This window comes from Acinonyx jubatus, chromosome A2 (genome assembly GCF_027475565.1).
Source record: "Acinonyx jubatus isolate Ajub_Pintada_27869175 chromosome A2, VMU_Ajub_asm_v1.0, whole genome shotgun sequence".
Lineage (NCBI taxonomy): Eukaryota > Metazoa > Chordata > Mammalia > Carnivora > Felidae > Acinonyx > Acinonyx jubatus.
This window is the reverse complement of record NC_069383.1, coordinates 52,591,278-52,619,273: the sequence shown is the minus strand read 5'-3', so window position 1 is coordinate 52,619,273 and position 27,996 is coordinate 52,591,278. Positions and strand designations below refer to the sequence as shown.

Genomic DNA, 27,996 nt, shown 5'->3' with positions numbered 1-27,996 from the left:
GAATATCTTCCAAGGAGGCATACCAGGAATTGGGAGGGGATGAATAAGGGACATCCTTCTAGAGAGCAAAATCAGAGTCTGCCTGGTCTGATGGGTCATTCAAGGAACTTTCTCCACTGTTGGAACTTGGAGTCATTATTATTCCTGCCTGGCAGAATTTGGTATTTGCCATGGACTAGTGTTTTCTGTGTATTTCCCATTCTCCCTTTTTCTGAATGAGAATCTTTTTAAATGTTTTATTTATTTTTGAGAGAGAGAGAGAGAGAGAGAGCAAGGGAAAGGCAGAGAGAGAGGAAGACAGAGGATCTCAAGCAGACTTTGTGCTGAGAGCGGAGAGCTGGATGAACCATGAGATCATGACCTGAGCCACAGTCGTATGCTTAACTGTCTGAGCCACCCAGGTGCCCCCTTAATGAGAATTTTTTATTGTAATTATCCTATTCTACCCTCATCACTGTAATATTGGGTATTTGGGGAAGGTGAGGGAGGTAAACAACTGTCTTGTCTTTTAGCTATCAACTGCCAAACCATTAAGAGTAGATGGCAGAGGGGCGCCTGGGTGGCGCAGTCGGTTGAGCGTCCGACTTCAGCCAGGTCACGATCTTGCGGTCCGTTAGTTCGAGCCCCGCGTCGGGCTCTGGGCTGATGGCTCAGAGCCTGGAGCCTGTTTCCGATTCTGTGTCTCCCTCTCTCTCTGCCCCTCCCCCGTTCGTGCTCTGTCTCTCTCTGTCCCAAAAATAAATAAACGTTGAAGAGTAGATGGCAGAGCAGACTGCCGAGATTCCAGTCTTCCAGGTGAATGCAATAGAAACTCTGGGGTTGCTTTCCTTAGGGGTCTGATGAATGCATGCAGTGTAAAATATCTGCATGCGAAGAAAGGTGTGCATGGGTATTAAGCAACTCAGGGGTGAGCTGTGGCAAACCTTATGGTCTGACTAAGCAAATCCATGTCTTTAACCCTCTCTTTGACCTCTCACAAAGCCTGGGAAATGTAAGTACTATGCTTCTTTTCCAAGTCTCCTTTATGTAACTACGGGTGGCCATATGACATAGTTTGGGTCAATCACACGTAAATGAAAAGGTTTTGGAGTGGCTTCTGGGAAAACTTTCTTACTTGATAAAGAGGAATAGCTGACATTGGTTGTCTCCCTTCTTTCTTTCTTGAATTTGGAAAGCATTTCAAGAAATCTTGCAGCCATGGGGAAAATGCCCTGAACCAATGCCAGCAACCATCTACACCAACATTTCTTTAAAAAAATTTTTTTAATGCTTATTTATTTTTGAGAGAGAGAAACAGAGGCTGAGCAAAGGAGAGGGAGACAGAGAATCTGAAGCAGGTTCCAGGCTCTGAGCTGTCAGCACAGAGCCTGACTGGACTCGAACTCATGAACTGTGAGATCATGACCTGAGCCGAAGTCTCAGAGCTTGACTGACTGAGCCATCCAGGTACCTCCCAACATTTTAGAATAACAACAAAGATGAGGAAAACCCTATGTTTAATTAAGCCACTGTTAGTTGATTTATTCTGTTATTTGCAGAAAAAACCACAAGACTGTATATGTAAAATATCTAACACTTACCAAGGCAAGTGTCCCTTTTTCATTTCCATCTGTCCATCTTTTTTCCTAGATCACTTAAGACAACTTTTAGAGGAAATTATAGTCCCACGATACTTTTTTTTAAAGCAGAGGTCAAACCATATATAGTATTTTAATTAGCAAAGGTGTCAGTTTCATAAAAGGTTAGAATAACATTTTCAATTTTGTTCCATTGTCTTATTTGTCATGCCTTATATTTTTATTGACTTTTTTGGTCAGAGTTTATTGCTCCAGCATCTTCCTAGAAGAGTCTACAATTGCACTAAGTCTATTTTAATTATTTCTTTCTGGACTCATTAACTTGTACCTGCCTACATAGACACTCCCCTGCCACTTTCTATAAGGTCACATAGCCTGGCACTTTCTGCCATTTATATTTGCTAGTTTAGCTGCTGCCTAAAAGCAGGGGTTGGTGCTCATAAAGAGATAAAACGGGCAACAGCAAGCAGCCCACCAGGTGTGATTGGAGAGCAGCGTTCTTTCTCCTAAAATCCCATTTTGGGATTACTCTTCTATCTGGCTGTTGAAAAGTTTTTAACCTTAAACTGTCTCTATAAAATTCTAATGTATTTGGGAGTCTCTGACGTTCATTGGCTAAGCCGAGTTATGAGATAAGATTCAGGTGGAGAGTAATTAACAAAAAGTAGTGAGGATGTCAAAGTGGGACTGGGACCTGCCTGAGCAGGCAGACAGCCTTTGGAAAGGAGAAAAGGGGCACCGAAAAGGAAAGAGGGAGGGGCATCTAAACAATATTTCTACATAACATCTTGTCTTTGGGACCCGAAATACAGTGTTCAGGAAAGTACTTTTTTTTTTTTATAGATCAGTTATTTAATTAGGTTTTTGTAAGAAATTTAGAACACCAATTTGTGAGGGTAAACTCCATTCATGAGAGAAAGCACAGAGTGGAGGGAGGTAGCCCTGTAGCTGAGGAACAGCTTTGATTTTTGGTGGAATTTGCGAGTCCACAGCTTTCTGATCAACCTTGCACTGCTGTGTAATCTCATATTTCTCTTTCTCCCTGTTGAAGATCTCATCTTCCTGGTGTCTAGGTTTACGCAGCTTCTTAAAGTAAGCATCTTTGAGCTGTTTGGGGATTTTCACACTATTGATATCAATTTTGGTGGAGGTGGCAAAGACAAATTTCTGGTGTGTTCTATGCAGAGGAACTTGATTGAGGAAAGAGGTCTGGTCACAAGTAGCAAGCCACTGCTCAGTTGCTTCAAGAAAACCACCCTCTTGCCTCTGTGGCGCCCAGTGAGGATGATGGAAATGGTCCTAGGGGCGATGATAGCTAGCAGTTTCCTCACATGTTGACTGAAAGGTTTTTTGCTGTGGCTCAACAGCTTTCGAGGCACATCTTCAGTAGGATAATACCTAGACATTTTGTAAAGTTTAACACTCGGGTACCACCCTTCTTGTCACACTAACTGGTTTTGTGACAGTAGCAAGTACCTTCTTTTTCTTTTCAGTCCTGGATTTAGCTGCTGAATACTTCCTCCTGTACATAGCCTTTCTTGAATACATAGCTGATTGGGAATATCTGCCAATTCCTCTGACTAGGACAGGGTTTCGGCTGCAGTGGGGCTTCTTCTTCTTTAGCCTTGAGGTTATCCTTCTTAACCTTGCCACCAGCATCAGCCTTCTTGGCTTCAGGTGTCTTCTCCTTAGTATCGGCTTCTCAGCTTTTTCGTCCGCCAACTTGCAAGATGGGAAAGAGTCAGGAAAGTACTTTTGAAATAAAGTATTGCAGTTCAGCCAATTATTTTTCTGTTTGCCAATTATTCCTCCCAGATAATTTATAGAGGGCGCTAAAGGTGATCTGTAGGGAGCCTCAGAGTTTAAGGACTCCTTGAGTAATGATTGATTTCCTATTCTTTTTCTGGGCTGCTAAATGTTCTGCATTGTAATTCAGCTTTAAAAAAGACTTTGTGCAGGAGCACCTGGCTGGCTCAGTTGGTGGAGCTTAGGACTCTTGTTCTCTGGGTTGTGAGTTTGAACTCCACACTGGGTGTAGAGATTACTTAAAAACAGAATCTTAAAAAAAATTTTTGTGGAGAATATTTTCAAAGGTGTAAAAAAATCTTGACTATATTGTTTTTATTTGTTTTCTCTTAAATCACCTTTCACTACCTTGGAAGAACACGGTGGTTTAGTGACACCCAAACTGGACACAGACACCCAGGACTATTGATTTAACACCACAGGGTGTTTGTGTTTTGTTTTGTTTTTTTAAGTAGGCTGCATGCTCAGCAGGGAGCCAAATATTGTGCTTAAACTCAGAAACCTGAGATCAAGACCTGAGCTGGGATCAAGAAGCAGATACTTAGGGGCGCCTGCGTGGCTCAGTCTGTTAAGCCTCTGACCCATGATCTCAGGATTCATGAGCTGGAACTCTGAGTCAGTCTCTGTGCTGACAGTTCTGTGCTGACAGCTCCCAGCCTGGAGCCTGCTTCGGATTCCATGTCTTCCTCTCTCTCTGCCCTCCCCCGCCCCCCCCCCCCCACCCCCCCAAACTCGCTCTCTCTCTCTCTCTCTCTCTCTCTCAAAAATAAATAAATAAATAAAAATAACATAAAAAAAAGAATCAAATGCTTAAAGGAGCCACCCAGGTGTCCCTACATCACAGTTTTAAATTTTATTTTTATTTACTTTAAAAATTTTTAAATATTTATTTTGAGAGAGAAAGAGCAAGCACACATGCAAGCTGGGGGGAGGGGGGAGAGAGAGAGAGAGAGAGAGAGAGAGAGAGAGAGGGAGAGAGAGAAAGAGAGAGAGAGAGAGAGAGAGAGAGAGAGAGAGACTCCTAAGCAGACTCCTTGCTCTCATCATAGAGTCTGACCGGGGCCCATCTCACAAACCAAGCTGTGAACTCACGACCTGAGCCAATATCAAGAGTCTGATGCTTAACCCAGTGAGCTACCCAGGCCCCTCCCTATATCATAGGTTTTTAAACGCCAATTTTGAAAACACGACTGGGGGAATCTGGGGAGCTGGGCCTCCAACGACCCAGAACCTTTTCAAAATCAGCGGGAAGCTCTGTATGAAGAAATAAGCCACGTTCTGGGCATCCGTTATATGCAAAGCACTGCACTCCCTTGTCACTTGTTATCTTACAAGGAGACCTGCAAGACCAGGGGTTAGGGAGAGGCAACAGGCACCAGGTTTGTGCTTGCAGTAAACAGCATTCCAAGCCGGATGGGCTGCTCTTGGAGACGGAAGGTTTCCTGCGCCAGGAGCTGCCGCCAGGTGGAAGCGCACGCCCATGGGCCTTCGCTGCGGTCTTCGGTCCGGCCAATCAGGACTCGGGCGGGAGGGGGCGCGGCCGGTGGGGGCGGAGCCGGCCCGGCTCCTCAGAGGCCGGCTTCCTAGCTCCTCCGGCTCCGAGCGCGCGGGCGGGCGTCTCTCGATTCCTCCGGCCATGGAGAGGCTGACGTTGCCTTCCGGCGGCGCGGCGGTCGTGGACGAGTACTTGGAGTACCGAAGGTGAAGCTGCGGTTTGGCGGGGCGAGGAAAACCGGGGCGGGCCGCGTCCCCGTCGCCGGAGGAGCGCTGGTGGCGCGGACAGGGGCGGGACGCCGCCCGCTGGGGCTCCGGGAATCTGTTCCCGGGTTGTTGGGGAGGCTTACTTACATTGATATAAGTTTCGTCTTTTTGTAATTAAATATTGTAATGACATGCAGTTCTATTCTAATAAGTCTCTTCCAAAAGTGTTTAAGAGGTCTCCCTATTTGACCCCTTCCAGGAAGAATTTTTAACTCTTCTATTTATGCCGAGGTCCAAGTGTTTTTATCTAAATGGCCACTGAAGAGTTACACATTGGGTGCTCTGGCGTTATAAGGAATAACAGACATCGTTTGCATGTTAGTTTAGTTAATAGGGTATGTCGTGAACTTTCAAACGTGCTCCCAACCCCGAGGTGCTGTTTTTAGGAGAAAGACACTACTGGTGTAGTTTCGGTGGTTCTGGGGAAACTCCTATCACGGAAATGGAAACAGAGCCACCGCTTTGGTTTGAGGACACGACTCACTGCCCTGGGCCCTGAGGAAAGCTGATGCACCTGCGGAGACGTGTTATTTTTTCCGGTCTCCCAAGAAACATTTTTGGTAGTTGGGAGACTGGGTGAGTGGGAATTCCTGGAGAGGGATAGGCTGGAGGATGTGCGGTTGAGAGCGGCGGCGGGGGTGGGTGGTGGGGGTGTGGAAAGGGGGGGCGGATTTGCCCCGGGGCGGGGGTGGGGGGTTGCGGGGAGGAGAATGTGTGTAAAGCGGCGTGAGGCACTTTCCCGCTCCGCCTGGAAATCTGAGCTGCTTGGGAAACCTGAGCGAGAGGGGCTGCCCTGGTTAAAGGTGGTCGCTCCAAATCACCCAGGGGCGTTGGGGGAAACGGATTCCTTAGCTGATCTTAACTCCTTCTGGCTGTCTAGGTGGTATAGTTTTTGATAACAAGTAGAAATGGTAATTCTGAGTCAGACAAGTAAGAATGAGTAGCTCGATGGGTCAGGCCTTATCTCCAGTTCAGGTGGGGCCAGGTAAGGCCATGAGTCCTGTGCCCAGAACAGCTTCCATCCAACCCTCACCGCGGGCAGAGCCGGCTCCTTTAGCCTCCAAGTCTTCAGGGCTTTTCCCTGTGAGGGAGTTGTGGGCCTTGCTGTTGATTGATAACTTATTAGAGATTTAGATGTTTAGATGTGTGGATTCTATGCCTTCATATATGGTCTTTTGCCTGGTTCAGATATTAAGGCCTGGTGGAAAATTATTTTTGTGGGGGCGCCTGGGTGGCGCAGTCGGTTAAGCGTCCGACTTCAGCCAGGTCACGATCTCGCGGTCCGTTAGTTCGAGCCCCGCGTCGGGCTCTGGGCTGATGGCTCAGAGCCTGGAGCTTGCTTCCGATTCTGTGTCTCCCTCTCTCTCTGCTCCTCCCCCGTTCATGCTCTGTCTCTCTCTGTCCCAAAAATTAATAAGCGTTGAAAAAAAAAAGAAAATTATTTTTGTAAACATAAATAACTTGGAACAGTTCGCTGTAAAAGTTAGAGCCTTGCTACTCAAGGTGTAACAGTCATGGGCCAGTGGTATGGGCATCACCTGGGAACCTGTTGGAAATGCACACTCTCAGGCCCATTCCAAACCTATTAATCTGAATATGCATTTGAACTAGATCCCTTGGTTATTATGTAACTACCGTTTGAAATAGTGACGGCTTGATTTTTTCCATAAGATTTTGAAGTTGTAGTTTTGGAATTCAACAATGATTACCCAATACAGATGTGGGTTTGAGCTTGTGCAGATCCAAGGGTATTTGTGGGTTTAAACTCCCAGCCAGGATTTGGGTTTCCATTACCCATGTTGTCTTCTGCACTGATGTTTTTTGTACTATTTTTTTTTTTTTGAGGGGAGTACTGTTTTTAAAGGAGGAAAATATTAGAATTTTTAGGAGATTAGGCTGCAGCGTTTAATGAAAAGAATGAGCATGTTTGCTTCAGGATCAAAGGAAAAATTGTGATGGATTTGTGGTAATTCTCCACTGATAAACCTGGATCGGTAAAGTCAGATGTTATGAGTTCATTGTCTTCTTTATTTATAATCCTGTTTTACATGGGAAGCAAACATTTTATTACCATTGTGTCTAATTTTGCTATTAACATAAGCCTAAAGTAAAAAATCAAAGCTGAAGCCGCATTTCCTTTGACTGTACAAGTATAGTTTAGTTTTAGAGTTTGCTATTTATAATCTGGAAAATAAATATTCAAGGCTTAAGAGACTTTTTTGTTCTTGTAGAATTGTTGGTGAGGACGATGGAGGGAAACATTTTACTCCTGAAGAATATGAAGAATACAAAAAAAAAGTATTACCGATGCGCTTACAAAACAGATTATTTGTGAGCTGGCGATCACCAACTGGAATGGATTGTAAACTTGTGGGTCCAGAGACACTGTGTTTTTGTACACATAGGTAAGATTAGAAAATATAAAACTATAGAAGAGTGTACTTCCTTTGATAAAGAACATTACTTGTGATAATTGAGAAACATTAAAAATAGGCTTTATATAATAACCCAGACACTGTCAAAAGTTTTTTTTTTTTGGTATAATTAAAAAATTTCCAGTATATCTTATTAGAATTCATTATGGAGTCCATCACCCTAAGTATCTTTTCTCTTGCAGTTGGTTAAACAAGATTGGTACCCCTGCAGCTTTGCCAGGGGTCTACTTCACCCACTATTGGATGAGGTACCAGAGGACAGGTCATCAGAATGCAAAACTGCCTTAAGAGTTGCTTGAGTTGACCCATAGTGAACAGGTTACAACCTACAAATAGAAGCTTTTCTCCTCAAATTTACTAACCTCCCTTTGTATTTTAAGAAACATGTTGTGTTGATACCTTTCTTTAAACAAACAAAAATACAAGCACACAGCTTTTTATTGCAAATGGTCTTTTTCCAAGTAAAGCACAGGGAGGAAAGAAAATACAGGAGGCTCCAGTCATTGATGCGTATTGCCAATACCTGAGGTTTGCATTTAGCTGTGTTTGTTGTGTCCTACTTTAAATTTTACTGCTGTCACAGGTCACAGTTGTAAAACTCAAAAGGACAAAGCTGCATCATGAAAAAAAAAATCACTGAACCTATTATGTGTTTTCAGGTAACAACTTTTAACTTTCTGTTCAAAGAAACTGTGGAAGGAGAGCTGCCCTGTTCTGATAGTTTCTGGGGCGCTCTCGTGAGAGACTCTTTGTAGAGTTGCTATTTACAGACTTGCTGTCTGCCAAAGGTTGTTAAGCGGTTGCTAGGATGAGTAATGTTGTGTATAGATCTACTTGAAACGTATTTAGCAACCCGATGAAAAACACCATGGAGGAATGGAGGATGAGGGTTATGTTGATATCTTTCAGAATTGAAGAGGAGTTTGGTAAATTTGTGTTGGTTTTATCATTTATCCTTGTATAAATTTACTGCTAGTCTCATATATGTGTAATTACGTAGCATGGAATTAACCTTCAAAATTGTCCCAACCCAACTTTCATCATTAAGTTCTTTAGTACCAGTTGAGCACTCAGTGAGATTTCTGTCTAAACTATTATTTTTCCCTATTATAAATATTATAATTATTATTTTTAAAAGATTTTTATTTTTATATTTTAAGTTTATTTATTATTTTTGATTGAGGGTGTGTGAGTGAGTGGGGGAGGGGCAGAGAGGGAGAAACCCAGGCAGGTCTCTGTACTATCAGTGCAGAGCCCTGCGTGGGGCTCAAACTCACAAACCATGAGATCATGACCTGAGCCGAAGTCGGATGCTTAACTGACTGAGCCACTCAGGCATCCCTATTTATTATTATTTTTTTTAAAGTTTAGAGAGAGTATAAAGTGGGGGGGGAGCGGAGAGAGAGGAAGAGCGAGAATCCCAAGCAGGCTCTGCATTTTCAGTGCAGAGGCTCATGCGGGATTCGATCTCACAAACCATGATATTATGACCAGAGCTGAAATAAAAGTCAGATGCTTAACTGACTGAGCCACCAGGCGCCCCTATAAATACTATAATAATTATTAAGGTAAATGAAGAATATCCAGAAAAGTAGAAAAAAGACTCATCACCCAAAGCCAGCTGCTATCAATAAATTTTACTATATTCATGTATTTTTTCTTCACAGTTCATTTAGTTGTTAATTATGTGTGCTCACAAATATTAAGTTTTTAATGACAGATTCAGAGAAATGTTTCCCCATTGTTATGTAGTAATCACAAACAAGATTTTTTTTTTTTTAATTTGAAAAAAATTTTTTGTTTTTAATTTTAGAGAGAGAGGGAGAGTGTGAGCCAGGGAGAGGGGCAGAGGGAGAAAGAGAATCAATCCCAAGTGAGCTCAATCCCACAACCCTGGGATCATGATCTGAGCTGAAATTGAGAGTTGGATGCTCATCTGACTAAGCCAGCCAGGCTCTCCTTAAACAAGGTTTTTAATACCTGCTCAATATTCTAGCTAGTCCAGTGGTGTTCATTGTATGTTCCCCAGAGCCTTGGAGGAAGTCTCAGGGGTGTACCAGGTAGAAGGGGAGGTTAGGGGAAGGACAGACTCTAGTTCTGGCTCTTTCCCTTGCTTTAACCAATTCTGCTTTTATCTACTTTATATATTACGGTTCTGTAAAAGTTTTTATTTGAAAAAGGGGTTTCACTGCTAAAAATTTTAAAAACTGTTGTCTAGTGGTTTACTTATTCATTCCTTTATTAATGTGTTATGTATGTATTTATGTGTGTATGTTGCTATTGTAAGTACTATTGCTGATATTATCTATGCACCAAACTCTTTATACACAGAATTATTTTGTTAGGGTATATTTTTAAAAAATGAACTGTCAGGTTAAAGGATTTTTTTCTATTAAATTTGATGATTTTATTTTTATTTTTATTGAACTGTAGTTGATATATTATGTTAGTTTCAGGTGTATAACAGTGATTCAACAATTATATATATTAGGAAATGCTATATTTAAAATTATATACACTATGGAAATGATGGATCTTTTTAAGTTTCTTGAAACAGTAAATGAGATTGTTTCTTTTGTAACACTCCTGACAGCATTGTGAATTATGTATAGTATAAAAAATGTTGGTTCTCTCTGCTAAGTGAAAAATGATATCTCATTGCTATTTTAACTTGTACTACTTAGCTTAATATTGAGAATAATAAATTTAATATTTTTTTATTGAGTGTCACCTTAAGAGCAGGAAGCGACTAGCCTATTTAAGAAAATTACAGTGTTTTAATTAACAAAGAGCTTTTGCTTTTAAAAATGTTGACAATTTATTTTGAAATTAAAAGTTAAAAATTAAATTATATTAAAATAAATTACATTATTAAACTCATATCAGTTTTAAGTAGCACACCTGTGAAAATAAATTTAAGTAATGCACTTTGATAAAAAGAATTTTTATAAAGAAACTTTTTCACACTCTTAGGTTGTCCATATTAAAGAATCTGTAGTGGTAAGTATTTTAAGGGGATTCTATTTCTTTGTATATTGCTGTGAAAATTGTTCTTAAATAACTAAAAATAAAAATATAAACGAGTGAAAGATTTTTCTGACCAATTTCTGACATAGTTGACAGAAATACTGCAAGGGAGTTGATTTTTACCTTACTAGCAAGAAAAGCAAAATAAAAAAGAATAGTTGTGCATTTAACAGAATAGACCAATTCTAATTTCCAGCAATACTTGTATTGTTTTTACTTCTTCCCTTTTATTTTTTTAGGTATAAACAACATAAAACTGACTTTGAAACGATTCCACAGCAGCGCCCTATTAGTCTCCCTTGCCGAGTGACTGGCTGCCAGTGCAGGGCTTACCTTTATGTCCCTCTCAATGGTGCGCAGCCCATTCGCTGCAGGTGCAAGCACTTTGCTGATCAGCACAGGGCTGCGCCTGGCTTTATGTGCAATGCCTGTGAGTTAACGTTATTACAAACACACCCAACAGAATGTTTGTACTTCTTTATTGAATATTTAATGTGTCTTTGTGGCAGTTTTATTTAGCTGTGTTGTCAGTATTAAACAACACAGAAAAATTTGATGGACAGCTACTCTAACATGTTATTTTTGTGGAAAAACTTGGAGTTATTTGTATGCTTTGCAATCCTAAACCTTAACCTCATGTAATTAAAATAAGTTAAATGATAGTGATAGATTTTAAAGAATACCTAGATGTGATGTGATTTAAATTTTTGAGTGGGGATTTTATCAACTAAATTGTATTTACAGGCTTTTAAAAAGGATTTGATAAGTTGAAAAAAATGTTATGCTTTGCTGGTAGATTATTACGTTATTGCCTAAAGCGTAGGCTGATGGGAAAAGCAAAATGTAACATAATAATTTTAACGCTTTATTTGTGATAGCACTCTTACCTCAATAGCTGTACCCAAATCCCAGCCCCGATCCTTTAGGCCCTTTTACTTGATCATCCTTTTAAAAACCCCTTGAAATAGGTAGGACATTAGTTCAGTAATTTATTCAGGAGAGAGTTATTCCAGTTTTCATAGCAGTTGGAATTGAAATACGTTATAAAACATTTTTAATGACAGTGGCAGGAATAAATGTTTCATTGGCTATGGAAGTAGTCAAATAAAACTTATTTATTGTTTATTATGTACACACTTTTTGGAAGTGTGAGCATGTAAAATTTTGTTAATGGTGTATTTTGGCTTCCATTTCAGTATGGCTTGGGTTTTTTTTTTAATATATAGCAATTTTACTAAGATATAATTCAAATACTATATAACTGATCCATTTCAAGAGTATAGTTTAATGGTTTTTAATATACTCATAGAGTTGTGTGACCATCACCACAGTCAATTTTAGAACATTTTCATCACCCCCAAAAGAAACTCCATATCCATTAGTAGTCATTTCTTATTCCTTCTTCTCCCCCACCCCTAGGCAACCAATAATTACCTACTGTCTGTATGGACTTGCATATTGTAGACATTTCATATAAATGAATATGTAGCCTTTTGTAACTGGCTTCTTTCACTTAGCATGATGTTTGTGTGAGTCATCCATTTTGTAGCATGTATCAGTACTTCTTTCCTTTTTATTGTTAAACAGTATTCCATTGTGTCCTTTTTATGTCTGTGGGTTGGCTTTCCTATGTGGCTTTTATGGGGCATTAATCCATAGGGAGGTTTCCACATTATCTCTTCACCTGATCCTACCACTGGGCAGACATTTCCTAGCTCTCTGGTGTTAGCCCAATTTCTTTTGGTCCTAGCTGGTTTTTCCAGTATTTTATTTTATTTTTCTGCTACATGCCTTACCTTGCCTTATTCACGTCAGTACCTTACAGAAGTAAGAGCAGTGGTCGGGAGGGAATTCTAGGGCTGGAGATTAGAGTTACAGAGGCCAGAGGACAGCATAGAGGGATCTGGATTCAGGTGATTGTGGCCAAGCTAAGCATTTTGAGGGCACACAGCTTAGTACCTGTATTTAAAGACATTTAACTCCCTTTACATCTTGATTCAGGTTCCAAGTGTTCAGGATTCCATAGTTGCTTCACTTGTGCTTGTGGTCAGCCTGCATATGCTCATGACACAGTAGTGGAAACTAAGCAAGAAAGACTTGCTCAGGGGAAACCAGTGGGACAGGATGTCCCTTATGCAGCAATGGGAGGTTTGACTGGCTTCATCTCACTGGCAGAAGGCTACATGCGATTAGATGACAGTGGGATTGGTAAGTGACAATCTATGGAATGTGAGTTTGTCATACTGTTTTATGTGTGCTGACAATAGTGAAGCCCTATATTTGTTTTATACTTTATATTCTTTGTTTTCCAGAAAAAGTCTCTCATTTTATTTTTATTCTTTATAAAGGTTTTATTGCCACTATAAAATATATGGTTATTACAGAAAATTTAGAAAACACAAGAATAAAAGATCACGCCTACCCCAATACCCAAATCCCAACCCAAGCCTGTTTGTAATAGCTGAATATTTCTTTTATTTGATATGATAGAGTTTACCTGTTACCCTGTTGTATGCATGTTTTTGCCATTATAGCCATCTCATTTTGGAAACAGCCTTATGTCTATGTGTGCATATGTCTATGCGCGTGTGTACATGTTATCACATGATAATGTATGCACACACTGCTTGCATACATGAAAGTTAAGTAATATAGGGAAAAGTTCTGTTGGATGTGTCTTGAACTATTGAAGGTAGCTGGATTCTTCTTTTTTTGATCCTTCTGAGTTGACTAGGATTGGGGAGAATATGGTTCCTGTGTATTTATTTATTTATTTTTAATGTTTATTTATTTTTGAAGGAGAGATAGAGCATGAGCGGGAGAGGGGCAGAGAGAGAGGGAGGCACAGAATCCCAAGCCGGCTCCAGGCTCCGAGCTATCAGCGTAGAGCCTGATGCGGGGCTCAAACCCATGAACTGTGAGATCATGACCTGAGCCAAAGACCTGACCCAGAGTGGGTTGCCTAACTGATCCATCCAGGTGCCCCTATTTTTTTTAAATTTCTTAAAGTTTATTTATTTTGAGACAGAGAAACTGCACATGCGAGAGCACGAGTGGAGTAAGGAAAGGGAAGGGTGGAGAGAAAGAGAGAATCCCGAGCAGGTTCCATGCTCACAGTGTGGAGCCCCATGCAGGGCTTGAACTTACCAACCATGAGATCATGACGTGAGCTGAAATCCAGAGTTGGTGGCTTAACCAACTGAGCCACCTAGGGGCCCAGGTTCCTATCTACTTTAAATACTTTGTGTAGGGACTTTTTTGTATTCTTTTTTTTTTCTTTCATTTTTTCATTACAAAAATTATATAAAGATGAACAAACATTTTCTTGTTATAAAGATTCAAACAATAGAAATGAAGCCAACTGGTGGCTCAGTTGGCTAAGCGCTGGACTCTTGATTTCAGCTCAGGTCATGATTTCATGGTTTGTGAGTTTGAGTTCCCTGTAGGGCTCCATGCTAATAGCACAGAGCCTGCTTGGGATTCTTTTTGTCCCTCTCTCTCTGCACCTCTCCTTCCACCCCAAATAAATAAATAAACTGAAAAAAAAGAAAAATGAAGTACTACAAGGACCCCTTAAACACTTCTCTTTACCCGAGATTCTTTTCAGAGAGTAATTTGCTGTCAACAATTGATATTTATTTTTCTTTTTAGCATACATTTTTATAGTTTTTATCTTGGAAAAAATTTGAAGGCCTGTCATATCAGGACACACAAATCTATTTAATTCTTTTAAACTGCTGCATAATATTTCACACTATAGATTTATCAGGTTTTCTAAACCATTTCTGTGATTTTTTTTCTTTTTTTTCCCTGAGACTTTTTGCTCTTAATAAATCAACAATGCTGCACTAAAGGTGCACAGTCAGACAAATGTACATATTTACAGTTCTTGGGAGCGTTTCCTTGTAAAATGCAAGTGCATGGGGCTGATCTTGCCTTCTCAGCCCTGCCCACTGGCCAGGCCCCCTTTGATCATGGTGCTTTGTGGGATTTTCTAAACCTTGTTCATGAAATTTAGATGGTTTCCTTTTTGTTTTTTGCCTTTACATACAGTCCTGCCAAAAACATCCTTCAATTTGCTTCCTTGTATACTACATAAATTTGAGCCTAAGGTAGATACAGAGAAGTAGAATAATTGTTGGGTTGAAGTGTGTGAGATTTAATACATGCTGTCAAATTGCCTTCCAACAATGCCTCACTTGTTTATGCTTCCTCTAATGATTTTTTAGCTTCCCTGTTTCTCACATTTATGCTGATCATTGATATCATTAAACCCAATTTTTTTCCAGTCTGACCTGTGAAATGTTATTGTTTCAGTTTGATTTCCCTAGTTATTAGTGGGATAAGAGTCTTCTCGTAGTTATTGGCCATTTTACTTTCTATACTTATCTGTTCATATACTTTGCTCACTCTTATGCTTTTAACTTTTCTCATTTATTTATTGGAAGTCTTCTATATTCTGTCTACTGATCTTTTGTCATTTACTTTGCAGATATTTTCTTCCAATCTGTCATTTGTTGTCTTGGCTTTTTTTTTTTTTTTAATGTTTACATATTTATTTTTGAAAGAGAGAGAGGACAAGCAGGGGAGAGGCAGAGAGAGAGAGGGAGACACAGAATCCAAAGCAGGCTCCAAGCTCCAGGCTCCAAGCTGTCAGCACAGAGCCTGATGCAGGGCTTGAACTCATGAACCATGATATCATGACCTGAGCCGAAGTCGGATACTTAACCGACTGAGCCACTCAGGTGCCCCTTGGTTTGTGTTTGTTTAATACAGTTTTTAAATTTTGGAGGCAATTTTATAATTATGTTCACCTTCATTTTACTTTAATAATTAATTTTTTTGTTTTTTCATGTATTTGGAATATATTTTTTGGGAAAGTGTGAGTTATGTATAACTTCAGGTTTTGTCCAAATTGGTGGCAAGTTATCCAAACACAGTTCTTTCCCTAGTTATTTGAAAGTTTATCTTTCTCACATTCTGTCATACTCACTGTTTTGTGGCATTGGACTATTTGTCTATCTTGTGCCAATATTACATACATTTAATTATTATTCCTCATAGAGTGTTTTGATGTTTGGTATGGTAAATTCCTCCTGTTTGTGTGAGTGTGTGTGTGTGTGTGTGTGTGTGTGTGTGTGTGTGTGTGTGTTTCAAGATTCCTTGATATATCTTTGCATTTTCTCTTCTAGGTAATTTTACAACTAGCTTGTTAAATTCCATAAGTAAATCATTTTTCAGTTTTCTTGGGTGCATGATCATATTAAACTCATGAAATAGTTACAGAACATCCAGTTATAAGTGACAGAAAAAATAATGATGTTGTTGATGATGATTGCAACTTTGTACTGCCAGGAGTCTTTCTAGCCTCTTTACATCTATTAACTCATTTAGTCCTCCCTATAACTTTGAGTTAGGTACTATTATTACTTTTATTTTGCAGATAAGGAAACTCAGCACAGAAAAGTGCAATATCTTGTTCTTTGTTATTCAGCTAGTAAGCGGTAGGTTTGGCTCTAACTCAGAAATTGTTCTGAGCTTGTTAGTGTGCCTCATTGTTGCCTCTTTCTGTGCAACAACCATACTGTTTTCAATACTATAACTTTATAATAAATTAATATTTATGATTTCATTTTGTTACTTAAGAATTTTCTTGTGGCATCTGGGTGGCTCAGTTGGTTGAGCATCTGACTTTAGTTCAGGTCATGATCTCGTGGTTCACAAGTTTGAGCCCCATGTCGGGCTCTGTGCTGACAGCTCAGAACCTGGAGCATGCTTCAAATTCTGTCTCCTTCTCTCTTTGCCCCTCCCCTGCTCATGCTGTATCTCTCTCTCTCTCTCAAAAATAAGTAAAAACATTAAAAAAAAAAGAATTTTCCTGACTATTCTTATTCTCTAATTTTTTCAGAACTTTGGCATTATTTTTTGAAAACATTCTATTATTACAAAATATTCTATTATTTAGTTGATAACACATTGAATGTATACATTAATGTAGGAAGAATTGATATTTTATTTTTTATTTTTTTATATTTATTGTTATTTTTTTAAGAGAGCATAAGCAGGGGAGAAGGGCAGAGTTAGAGAATCTTTTTTTTTTTAAATTTTTTTTAATGTTTATTTATTTCTGACAGAGAGAGAGACAGAGCATGAGCAGGGGAGGGGCAGAGAGAGAGGGAGACACAGAATCTGAAGCAGGCTCCAGGCTCTGAGCTGTCAGCACAGAGCCTGACACCGGGCTCGAACTCACAGACCGTGATATCATGACCTGAGCTGAAGTCAGATGCTCAACTGACTGAGCCACGCAGGCGCCCTGAATTTTTAAAGTTTATTTATTTATTTTGAGAGAGGGAAAGCGAGCAGGGGAGAGTCAGAGAGAGAGGGAGAGAACCCCAAGCAGGCTCTGCACTGTCAGCACAGAGCCTGATGTGGGGCTTGAACCCACAAACCATGAGATCATGACCTGGCAAAACCAAGAGTCAGGTGCTTAACAAACTGAACCACCCAGGTGCCCTGATTGAGAGAGAGAGAGAGAGAGAGAGAGAGAGAGAGAGAGAGAGTCTTAAGCAGGCTCCACCACGCTTAGCATGGAGCTCAACAACCCTGGGATCATGATCTGAGCTGGAATCAAGAGTCAGCCGTTCAACTGACTGAGCCACCCAGGTGCCCCAGGAAGAATTGATATTTTAAAATATTGAGTATCTTCATTTGTCTTTTTCTATGTAGGGTGGAATTCTGAAGTTATCTTCATGAAAGTCCTCTATGTCTCAATTTTCTTAATTCTATTTATAGGTATTTCTTTTTTTTTTTTTTTAAATAGCTATCATACATGGGGTTTTTTTTTTCCTTCCTTTAAATTTTCTAGCTGGTTATTATTTGTTTATAAAAAAGCAAATGTTGGCTGGCTCACTCAGTAGGGCATGTGACTCTTGATCTTGGGGGTTATGGGTTCAAGTCACACATTGGTTGTGGAAGCCTACTTAAAATTAAAAAAAAAAAAGATTGCTTCTGTTACCAGTCATTATTACTTACTCTTAAGAGTTTAAAATAAATGTTTGGTTGATGTTGTAAATAATGGTATTTTTGCCTTTTCCAATATTTCTGGCTCTTACTCTTGACTAGTTACAATGGCTGGTACTTGCAGAACAGTGCTAGGGAATAGTGGGAAGAGCTGGCATATTTGCCTTCTTGTAACTTCTGGTATTTTATCACTTAAGCATCTTTATAATGTAAGGAAAGAAAATCTCTCCCTTTTTTGCCCCCAGGGGAAGGTGGGGTGAAGAAAGGTGAGAGTGAAGAGAGGAAATAAGTTGTTTTTGTCTTGATATCAGATGTAGGGGAGCCTGGGGCAGAGGGACATCTGCTCTGTTAGCTATGTAGAGTCCTGGACAGAGATGGTATCTTGCTGGAATTTGGTTCCTTTATGACGCAGAAGGAGTCCATCATTTCCAACTCCTAGTGGGTGGTTGGCAGGCAGTTGAGCTGTTAGGCCGTGGACATGCTCTGACATTTATCATAGCAAGGGGACACCGAGCAGAGCTAAAGGTGGGTCCCCTGAGCTCTGGGGGATTCAATAGAGGAAGTTGTAGGCATTGAGGAGTCTGACTTTTAGTGAGAACACGCGTTAGGACCTACCAAGCTGTGGGTCTAAATTACCACTTACCAGCCTTGAGCATTTGAGATAAGTAGTGCATTCAGCAGCCAGAGGACAGCACAAGGACCTGAGTGGACCTGAGTCCCTTGTCTTATATTCCTACAAGCCACATGAGACAGGAGCTAGGGAAGGAACAGACAGGAATCTGAAAAAATGAGCAATTGTTTAGGTTTAGGTTATAAGGAAGTACTCAGTTTTATTTTTTTTTTTAAGATTGTTTTTTAGGTTTATTTATTTTGAGAGAGAGAGAGAGCGCATGCAAATGAGCATGAAAGGGGGAGGGGCAGAGAGAGAGGGAAAGAGAGTGAATCCCAAGCAGTCTCTGTACTGTCAATTCAGAGCCCCATGCGGGGTTTGATCTTAACGGACTGTGAGATCATGACCTGAGCCAAAATCAAGAGTCGGACACTTAACCGACTGTGCCCCCAGCTTCCTTACTTTTGATTTAAAAGTCAGTGTAGTTAGCAATGGGTATTCATAATTTGTGGATGAATCTTTATTTAATTGAATTTTTCTTTATTTTTCATACTTCGTTTTGAGATGGTTTCCTAGAGAGGAACAGAGTAAAAACACACTTATTCTGCCCTCTTCAATTAGAGGTTCTTTGTCATGAATGTCTTGCTTTTTAAATTTTTAAAAAAATGTTTATGTATTTTTGAGAGAGAGAGCATGCACATAAGCAGGGGAGGGGCAGAGAGAGAGGGAGACACAGAATCTGAAGCAGGCTCCAGGCTCTGAGCTGTCAGTACAGAGCCTGATGTGGGGCTCGAACCCATGAATTCCAAGATCATGGCCTGAGCTGAAGTTGGATGCTTAACTGACTAAGCCACCCAGGCCCCATGAATGACTTGCTTTTGATAGTGTTTTTGTGACTATATTAAGGTTTTATTCATGCATAATTTTTTTTCTGTGAAGAAGATCTCTGAGAAATAAAAAAATACTTTTACCTAATTCCCTTTACATGGCAGATAAAAATTTAACTAAAAATTTCTTTTTTATAGAAAGGATTTTCCTAATTATTCTGCTGAGGTTCTAATTTATTTTGCACGGAAATAACTTTTTTGTATTTTAACAGAGAGATTTAATTTTCATTCTTCATGCATTTTGTTATCAGGTACACCTTCAATGGAATTTTTAGACTCTCCAGTTACAGCCATGGACCACCCATTTCTGAAAGCATTTCAAGCATCATCTAGTTCTTCTCCAGAAACACTAACAGATGGTAATGAAAATAAATTGACAAATAGTTTTGGATGTGGTAAATAAGAATGTAGATTGATTTCATTTTTTAGATCTTTTTTTCTTCAGTATTACCACAATTTGGTTATCATTTTACTTTTTAACCATGCACTGAGAAAAAAGCAAGAAACTTCTTTTGGTGGGCAAAATTTCTAAACAGGAGCATTATGAGTATTCTAATAATTCAATAATTTAAAGTTTTAAAACCTTATTTTTGCATGTGATTGTTTTGATGTCTGAGTAAGAGAGCCCTCTAGTGGACTGCCTTGATCCTTCAGGCTCTCCCAATCAGGATGTAATCTAGTGGTAAGTATAAATTAGCAAGGTTTTGTCATTTATAAATTATGCATATACATATAAATTATACATTATACATATACATGAGTTTTATTAATTTTTAAGCACTTGTATTCTATTTCCTTTATTAAGACAAAACATTGAAGAAGGAATTTTTTTTTTAGTGTTTATTTTTGAGAGAGAGAGAGACAGGGCACGAGCAGGGGAGGGCAGAAAGAAAGAGGAAGATACAGAATCTGAAGTAGTTTCCAGGCTCGAACTGTCAGCACAGAGCCCAATACGGGGTTTGAACTCACAGACCATGAGATCATGACCTGAGCCAAAGTCGGACGCTTTAACCGACTGAGCCACCTAGGTGCCCCTGAAGAAGGAATTTTTATGGTGCATTAGGTATTTAATATTTGCAAGTATTTTTAAATGAGATTTTTTTTTAATAATTTCATATAATCTTTTCATGTACCCTGACTTTCTCCACAAGGGATTTTAGGGCTACTTACATACTTACAAAAACAACACACAACAAAGTAATGATAAAATATAGATAGAAGTAAGAAATGTAAACCAAGAAAAAGGATACAATTATATCAACTTTCCAGGTTGATGTAATTGCTGATGATGTAATTAAGCTTTAGTTTTTGACTAAACTTAGTTTTTGACTAAACTTAGTTTTGACTGAGTGTAGTGGCATCCAAGGCACAGAGAAAGGTGTGATCAGCCAAATACTTTTCATTATTAGAAAGACTCATCATGTTATTGTGAGTTCCACAGTGTTAATGAAAGGTATACTGGTGCTGGATTTTATTTTATTTTATTTTATTTTATTTTATTTTATTTTATTTTATTATTCTATTCTATTTTATTTTATTATTATTATTTTTTAACATTTATTTATTTCCGAGAGAGAGAGGCAGAGCATGAGCGGGGGAGGGGGAGAGAGAGATACAGAATCTGAAGCAGGTTCTAGGTTCTGAGCTGTTTGTTAGCACAGAGCCCAATGCACGGCTCGAACTCACTAACTGCAAGACCACAACCTGCGCTGAAGTCGGATGCTCAACCAACTGAGCCACCCAGGCACCCCACCAGTGGTAGATTTTAAAGATGTGTCTATAGTGTGAACCTCAATGATGCAGTGGCCCAAGATCTTTGAAAACTTTTTTTAGCAAATGCAGCATGTGGTTGCTCATTTCTGATAGTCACCTTGATAAAAGTGGTGAAATACTGTTTTACTGGATAAATGGTAACATATCATTAAAATGCAACTCAATGAAGGTGATTCTACAAGTGACTTAGCTCAAATGGTTCAACATGATCCAGAGAAAGACCCGTAGTTTTGAGATGAATGGATAGGCAGCACATATTCTAAGCATTTTTTCTTACTTTTCTCAATAGGCTTTTGTTAGATAGTTGACAGAGTGTGGTTATACTCTGTGCTGATTGTAGTTAGGTGATTTTTGTGTTGCTGGTTGTGGTGAATTTATATGCTTTGGAAACTAGAACATGTATTCACGTTGATATTCTTTTTTGGATATGAAAGCACCCAGGCAGCACATTCCCTTGAAATGAAGGTGAACTTTTCATGGAACAAGGCTCTTAGTGCCCTTAGTGTTTTCTTCATGAAATCCTGATTTTCCTTCCTGAAGCAATTTTAAATTCCTTTTACAACATAAACTATTGCTTGTTTAGCTTTAAAAAGTGAATACCAAAGGGGAGCCTGGGTGGCTCACTTGGTTGAGCATCTGACTCTTGATTTTGGCTCAGGTCATGATCCAGGGTTGTGGGATCTAGCCCTGCATCAGGCTCTGTGCTGAGCATGGAGCCCACTTAAGATTCTGTCTCTCCCTCTGCCCCTCTCCCCTGCTCTCTTTCTCGCTCAAAAAAAAAAAAAAAAAAAAAAAGGAATACCATGGAAAATGGTTAAAATTATTTTAGTTTTGAAAAGTTTCAAAGCAGGTAGTATCTTGGTTGCTTATACACACTGCCATAGTCCATTCGGGTGGCTATAACAAAATACCATAGACTGTGTAGCTTATAAACAAAAATTTATTTCTCATGGTTCTGGAGGTAGGGAAATCCAAGATCAGGGCACCAGCATGGTTGTGTTCCGGTGAAGGTCCTCTTCTTGGTTCATAGCTGGTCCCTTCTCATTGTGTCCTCATATAGTGGAAGAGTTGAGGGATCTCTGTAAGAGCACCAGTCCCATTTGTGAGGATTCCACACTCATGACCTAACACCTCCCAAAGACCCCACCTCTTAAGACCATCTCACTAGGCATTATGATTTCAACAGATGAATTTGAGGGGAACACAAACATTCAGACCATAGCATAGACCTTCTGTAATTACTTCTGTGTGTTATTGGTTATGGTGTTACATGAATTTCTAGTTTCACTATAAAATTTAAAATGTCGTTGAAGAAAGCAAAGTGTGCTCTTATGTGAAGTAGCTATATGGTATTATTTAATACGAACCAGTTGGACATTAGCAGAATGTTTGCCAATAAAAATTACTTTGTCTTACAATGCTCTGAACTCTAAAAAATAATTAGGTGTAGGATTAATTACCATTTAGACCATTCTGGTTTGAAAAATAAGAATTCATCATTGGTAACAGTAAAGTTTTCTTTCTTTTTTTTTTTTTTTAATTTCAGGAGAATTTATAATGATGTAAATATATCACATAGAATTTTTTTTCTTTATTAGTAGGTACAAGTGGTCAAGTTGCTTCCTTAAAGAGACCTGAAGAGGATGATATGGCTTTCTTTGAAAGACGATACCAAGAAAGGGTAAGTCTGTGGGGAAATCTGCTTACTTTAAGCATTTACTTGTGACAAAGACACAGTAGAATTACATATTGATTGTGGATCATCATTGAAAATAATTTATAAAGTCTCTACTTATAGCTGCATTAGGACTTGAGGCTTATTTAGAATGATTCAGAGAGAAACAGGATGAATGAATAATATGATATCTAATATGCTAATTTATGAAGGTCATAAATATTGATTAAATATACAAATAAAATCGTCAATAATAAACACCAACCATCAGCAGATTTGTAAATTACGTGTATCTTGAATTCTTTTTTTTAATCTTGAAATTTTAATATGTAATATTTCTTCTTCTCACTGCATTCAAGGTATATCTAGACTCAAATTAAAATTACCCATTAGTCTTTAAGAAACAGAACACAAAACCTAAATGTATGTTAGCGATCCTGAGAGCTCAGCAACTGTAGTATTGATGTTTTCCCAGCTTTCACTAGTGATAATTTTCATCAGTTCTCCACCACACTATAAACTCCTTAGGGATAAACAGTATTTCGTTCCTTTTTATATTTTCTTCAGAATTAACTACAGTGCATTGCACATAATAACTTTTCAATAAATATTTATGGAAAATTGAAAAAGTAAACACTTATTGATTGATCATCACTTTCATACATCTCATAAAGTTACACATTTGATGCGTTTCCTGGCAGTGTTCATATTTGATAGCTTTATTTTTGGTTATTGCCAGATGAAAGTGTGTTGGTTTGATGAGGTATGGGGAATGGTATCCATCCATATGGTACATTAGCCAAAGTGCTTTTCTTAGGATTATTTTATAGTTGTTCAGTGGCTATTTATTATCTCTCCAACTGGATAATAAGTGATAAGAAAGTAAAGACACTCTTGTCACTTTTTGTTGTAGCTTATTGAGTAAGTGAAGGGTGGTAAAAGGAGACCATTAAATAAATTCACCTTCCAAGAGGAGAGGAAGGGTGTAGGGGGCAGAGATCAGCTTGGTTTTCCTGATGAAGAATTTTGAAGCAGAGGGGGAGTGTCCTAGATATGATTTAAGGCAGAGAAAGAACTAGAACTTTTTGCAGTGATGCAAATGTTCTATACCTGTGCTGTAGCTATTCATTATATGTAGCTCTATAAATCTAAATTTAAATCAACTGAAACTTAAAATTATTTTCCTCAGTCACACCAGCCACATTTCAATTGCTCAGTAGGCCACTTATGGCTAGTGGCTACCTTAACTAGAAAGTACTCATCTAAAGGTAAAAGGTGGTGGTAGGATCTCTGGAAGGGAGATTAAATGGCCAGAGTGAAGAAAGAAAAGGCTATTTTTACAGTATCATTAAGGATAGACTTTTTGAATTAAATCAGTCTCCATTCTTGGAATACACAGGTGCACAGCTGAATTTTAGTTTTTCGTCCTAGGCTCATGAGGAACAGTGTTCTAGAACTCCTTCCTTCCTTCCTCCAGAAGCCTGGGTAGTATTGACTACCTTGAAAACATGCCAGTTGGTGTTTGCTTGTGGGAAGATAATGGGGGGAGTTCTTATCTATGATTGTTTTAGAGGATATACCTGGCCAATCCAGGCTACTTATAAATAGACCTAGAATTTATGGATTTATGAGATGTAGTTTATAACTCTCCAGCTTGTCTGATTTGTGGATTTATGAGACACAGCTTATAAACTCGCCAGCCTGTGTGATTAATGGAGTATAAAAACTAAGAAGTTCAAAGCTAAACAACTTCTTCTGAGCTGACATGTACTATACACATTATTAGTACTTGCATTTTACTCCATGCACTGTTGAGGGAAAAGGGATAACTAGGAAGCTCAATCTGATAGGTCAGGGCCCCTTTAGAAAGCAATGCGATGTCTGTATCTGGTTTTTGCTTGTATCCTTTGCTAATCATTGGTAACATTTAGTGTGGGGAAGGATCTATGATAAATATGAGTTGGCTTTGATAGTTGATGCCTTTGTGGTAACATGGTTTACTAACTACTTTTAGATATTATTGAAGAGTTGCTTCATTGCTTTTATATCTTAGGTCAAGTTATTTTCTTCCATTGTGGATGACCCTTGGTCTCCTATCCCCAAGAAAGGAGAATTTTATTAAGGAAACAGTTATCAAAGGCCAACTAGGTGCAAGGTGCTATTGCTATTAGTGCCAGGAAATTGAAAAAGAAAAAAGGAAGGGGGAGATATCTTTGCTCTTCAGACACTAGACTAGGTGGATGTATTTGCTAAGTACTATTTTAAGTGAGGAAACCCTGCTTTAGCTTTGTTTGGTTGTTTAGCATTTTCTCTCTTTTTTGATATTACATAAAGCTAACCTTGGCCCTAAATGAGGGGAAAGGATTTGTTGACTGCTTATTAAGTACCTAGATCTTTATATATACGATCTTATTTACACCTTTAGAACAACCCTGAGAACCACCTATTATTATGACCTTTTTTTTTTTTACAAATGAGAAAATTATTGGTTATGTAGCTTGTCTCAAATAGTTAATAAATGGTAAAGATTCAAATACGCTTTTATAATCTTTGCCTATAATCTTTGCCTTAATATAAGGTATTTTTTGGAGGTCCTTCAGATGACCTGCTGACTGATCCAGTGTATAAGAGTGATATAAATGTATGATTTCTTTTTTTTTTCCTTTAAAGCTTATTTATTTATTTTTGAGACAGAGGGAGGAAGAGGAAGTGGGGGAGGGGCAGAGAGAGAGAGAGAGAGAGAGAGAGAGAGAGAGAGAGAATCCCAGGCAGGCTCTGTACTGTCAGCACACAGCCCAATGCGTGGCTCGAACCCACGAACCATGAGTTTGTGACCTGAGCCAAAGTCAGATGCTTAACCAACTGAGCCACCCAGGCACCCCTGAATGTATGATTTCTGAATCAGTTCCTAACCAACTCAGAGAGGAGAGAGAGGGGAAAAAATGGGGATGAGACAAATGTAAGATATAAACATTTTATTATTGGGATGTTATGATTTACAATTTGATAAGATTGGGTACTAGGTCCCTTCTGGTTTCTTGATATTATTCCTATCACCTTAGAAGGTAGGAGGCCCTGCCTCCACCTATCATGCCCCATATTTTGTCCCCCTTTCTCTTGCAGAGAGAAGGCAGTGGTGTTGCCTCTGGGAATTGTAAGAGGCAAGTGGGCTCTCTGTTCTCTGGGACCTTTTTTCCCATGGAAGGGGTTTAAATGTTTCCAAAAGGTCAGAAAGCCACTAGTAGGGAATGCAAGCTGCTGCTTTGCTTCATTATAGTGGAGCCTTCAGAGATGTAACTGTGGAAATGTGAAAACCAGAATTAGAGGAAACTGTCCTTACAGTAGCCCATGTGCCAGAGATAATTCAGCTGCATTAGGTATATTCTGTAGGGAATATGCATAGGCTGGATGTATGGTTAGCTTTTTAAGCTTTTGTAAGACAGTTCTTAAGTGGAAGTTAAAATACACTTAGTAATTTTCTCCAAAGCAATATTCACTATGTTATTTTTATTAAAATGCTTCTGTAAAGTTGAAATCAAACCACAGTTTAAAAATGCAATTAGGTCCCTTTAACTATTAGATTTTGGTTTTAGAATTTAGCAGCTTAAGAATTGCTAAGTAACTGTGTGAAATGGCTGTGATAAATGAGACATGAATCCAAATAAGGTGTGTACAACCTTTTTTTCTTTAGGATGTTTTACACATTATTGTATCAATAAATATTTTAATTTTACAGATAAAAATGGAAAAGGTTGCTAAGCAGAAAGGAAAAGCACCGTTGCCATCAAGTACAAAACCTTCATGAAGACTATCAAATTAAAACCATCATCCAAATAGGTTTTGTTTGTGTTTATTTAAATACAATAATAGTTTATTTTCTCCCAAATTATTTACTTCTTTTACTATGTAAAAATGTCATTTTGGTTGTTTCCTTAATTTTTAAAAAAAATTTTTTAAATATTTATTTTTGAGAGATCAAGAGAGAGAGAGAGAGAGAGACAGAGTGTGAGTGGAGGAGGGGCAGAGAGAGAGGGAGACACAGAACTTGAAGTGGGCTCCAGACTCTGAGCCGTCAGCACAGAGCCTGACGCGGGGCTCGAACCCACGAACCATGAGATCATGACCTGAGCCGAAGTCGGACGCTCAACTGACTGAGCCACCCAGGTGCCCCATTGTTGTTTTCTTAATTTATTTAAACAAGTGAGAATACTTTATATTACTTCTGTCAAAAGTCATGATTTCATATCTTGTATATACTTTTTGTCTCTCCTAACAAATGAGGTTATTTTCATATTAGTCAAAATGAGAAAATACAGTAACTGTTTTTAGTCTGTCATACATTATCTTTTTAAGGCTATTTAGAAAATTAAATATGTTATTGAGGGTTTTGACCACTGCTTAAAATGAGTAAGTTAAAATCTTGATTTTTTATTTTTCAAGCTTTGTAATCTTGATTTATGTTTTTAAATAAAAAGCTATATTTTAAAATTATATAATCATTTTCTAGTGGTGTTTACTGATTTTTTAAGTTGTTTTGTTAACTATGGGTTGTATATAACTGTATTGACACTTCTCGTGTGCTACTTCAAATCCTCTTGGCCCCACCTCTTACTCCATTACTGCTGTGAAACAGTTTGAGGCAGACTCTGACAGCTTCTTATGGACAAAAGTACAAATTTCATTTGATGGCATTTCATCTTGGGAGCATTTCATGACTCTCTCGCTTTTTTCTCCAGGGATCTTCTGACACTGTGACTTGGGATGCATCATAGATGTATGAAATATATGGGGGAAATTAATGACCTCAGGACCACCCTTGAGTAAAGGGTAAATGCTCTCTTCCATCTCCTAGGAAGATAGTTCTGAGATGCCTTTTATAAGCTTCCTCAGAAAATCCTGTGGGATTGAGCACCAGTCACCCATAGATGTGACCAACTCCATAATATATTGTTATGTTAGCTTTCTCTAACTTCTCCCTTTCTGATCCTTCTCTCTGGTTCCCTCAGATTACTTCTCAAATAAATACCTGTATGTGAGTATTTGTCTTAGGCTTTGCTTTTGGGTGGCTGGTAAACCCAGGCCAAGATGGGTACCAGGAATGGCCTTAAAAAGCAAACCCTCTGGTTTGCATTCTGTGACTGGATCATTCACTGGACTGATGATAACAAAGACCCAATAGCTAGTGGTAAGTGGTGTAGTGATAACTTCTGTCACGTGGATGCGTCACAGTTTCTGAATTGGATTTGGGTAGGGTGTAGGTGGAAGGTGAAGTGTTAGGTTACACAGTAGCTGTGGCATTACAGTGAAATGAGACTAATGGAAATTATAAAGCTGGAGATGTTGGTTAGCTATTGTTAACTGCTTTAACAAGCTTGAAAAAAGAAAATGGCATAGGTTCATGTTAGCTATTTAAGTCAAGGGATGC

General features: G+C 38.8%; 1 protein-coding gene and 1 pseudogene across 2 annotated transcripts; one reads left to right on the top strand and one right to left on the bottom strand.

Annotated features, from left to right (window-relative positions):
* Positions 1 to 2,298: 2,298 nt before the first annotated feature.
* On the bottom strand, positions 2,299 to 5,021 carry LOC106982828 (60S ribosomal protein L6-like; annotated as a pseudogene).
* FAM221A (family with sequence similarity 221 member A) lies at positions 4,936 to 26,405 on the top strand. 2 transcript variants are annotated; one of them, XM_027075128.2, is made up of 7 exons: positions 4,936 to 5,084; positions 7,376 to 7,549; positions 10,846 to 11,036; positions 12,608 to 12,814; positions 19,375 to 19,482; positions 22,495 to 22,577; positions 26,308 to 26,405. In XM_027075128.2, the coding sequence occupies exons 1-7, from the start codon at positions 5,020 to 5,022 to the stop codon at positions 26,374 to 26,376; spliced, it is 897 nt and encodes a 298-aa protein (XP_026930929.1). In that variant the 5' UTR covers positions 4,936 to 5,019; the 3' UTR covers positions 26,377 to 26,405. The 2 variants fall into 2 exon arrangements, with proteins under 2 accessions (XP_026930929.1, XP_053074276.1); XM_053218301.1 differs by lacking the exon at positions 4,936 to 5,084 and adding an exon at positions 5,205 to 5,720.
* Positions 26,406 to 27,996: the final 1,591 nt, after the last annotated feature.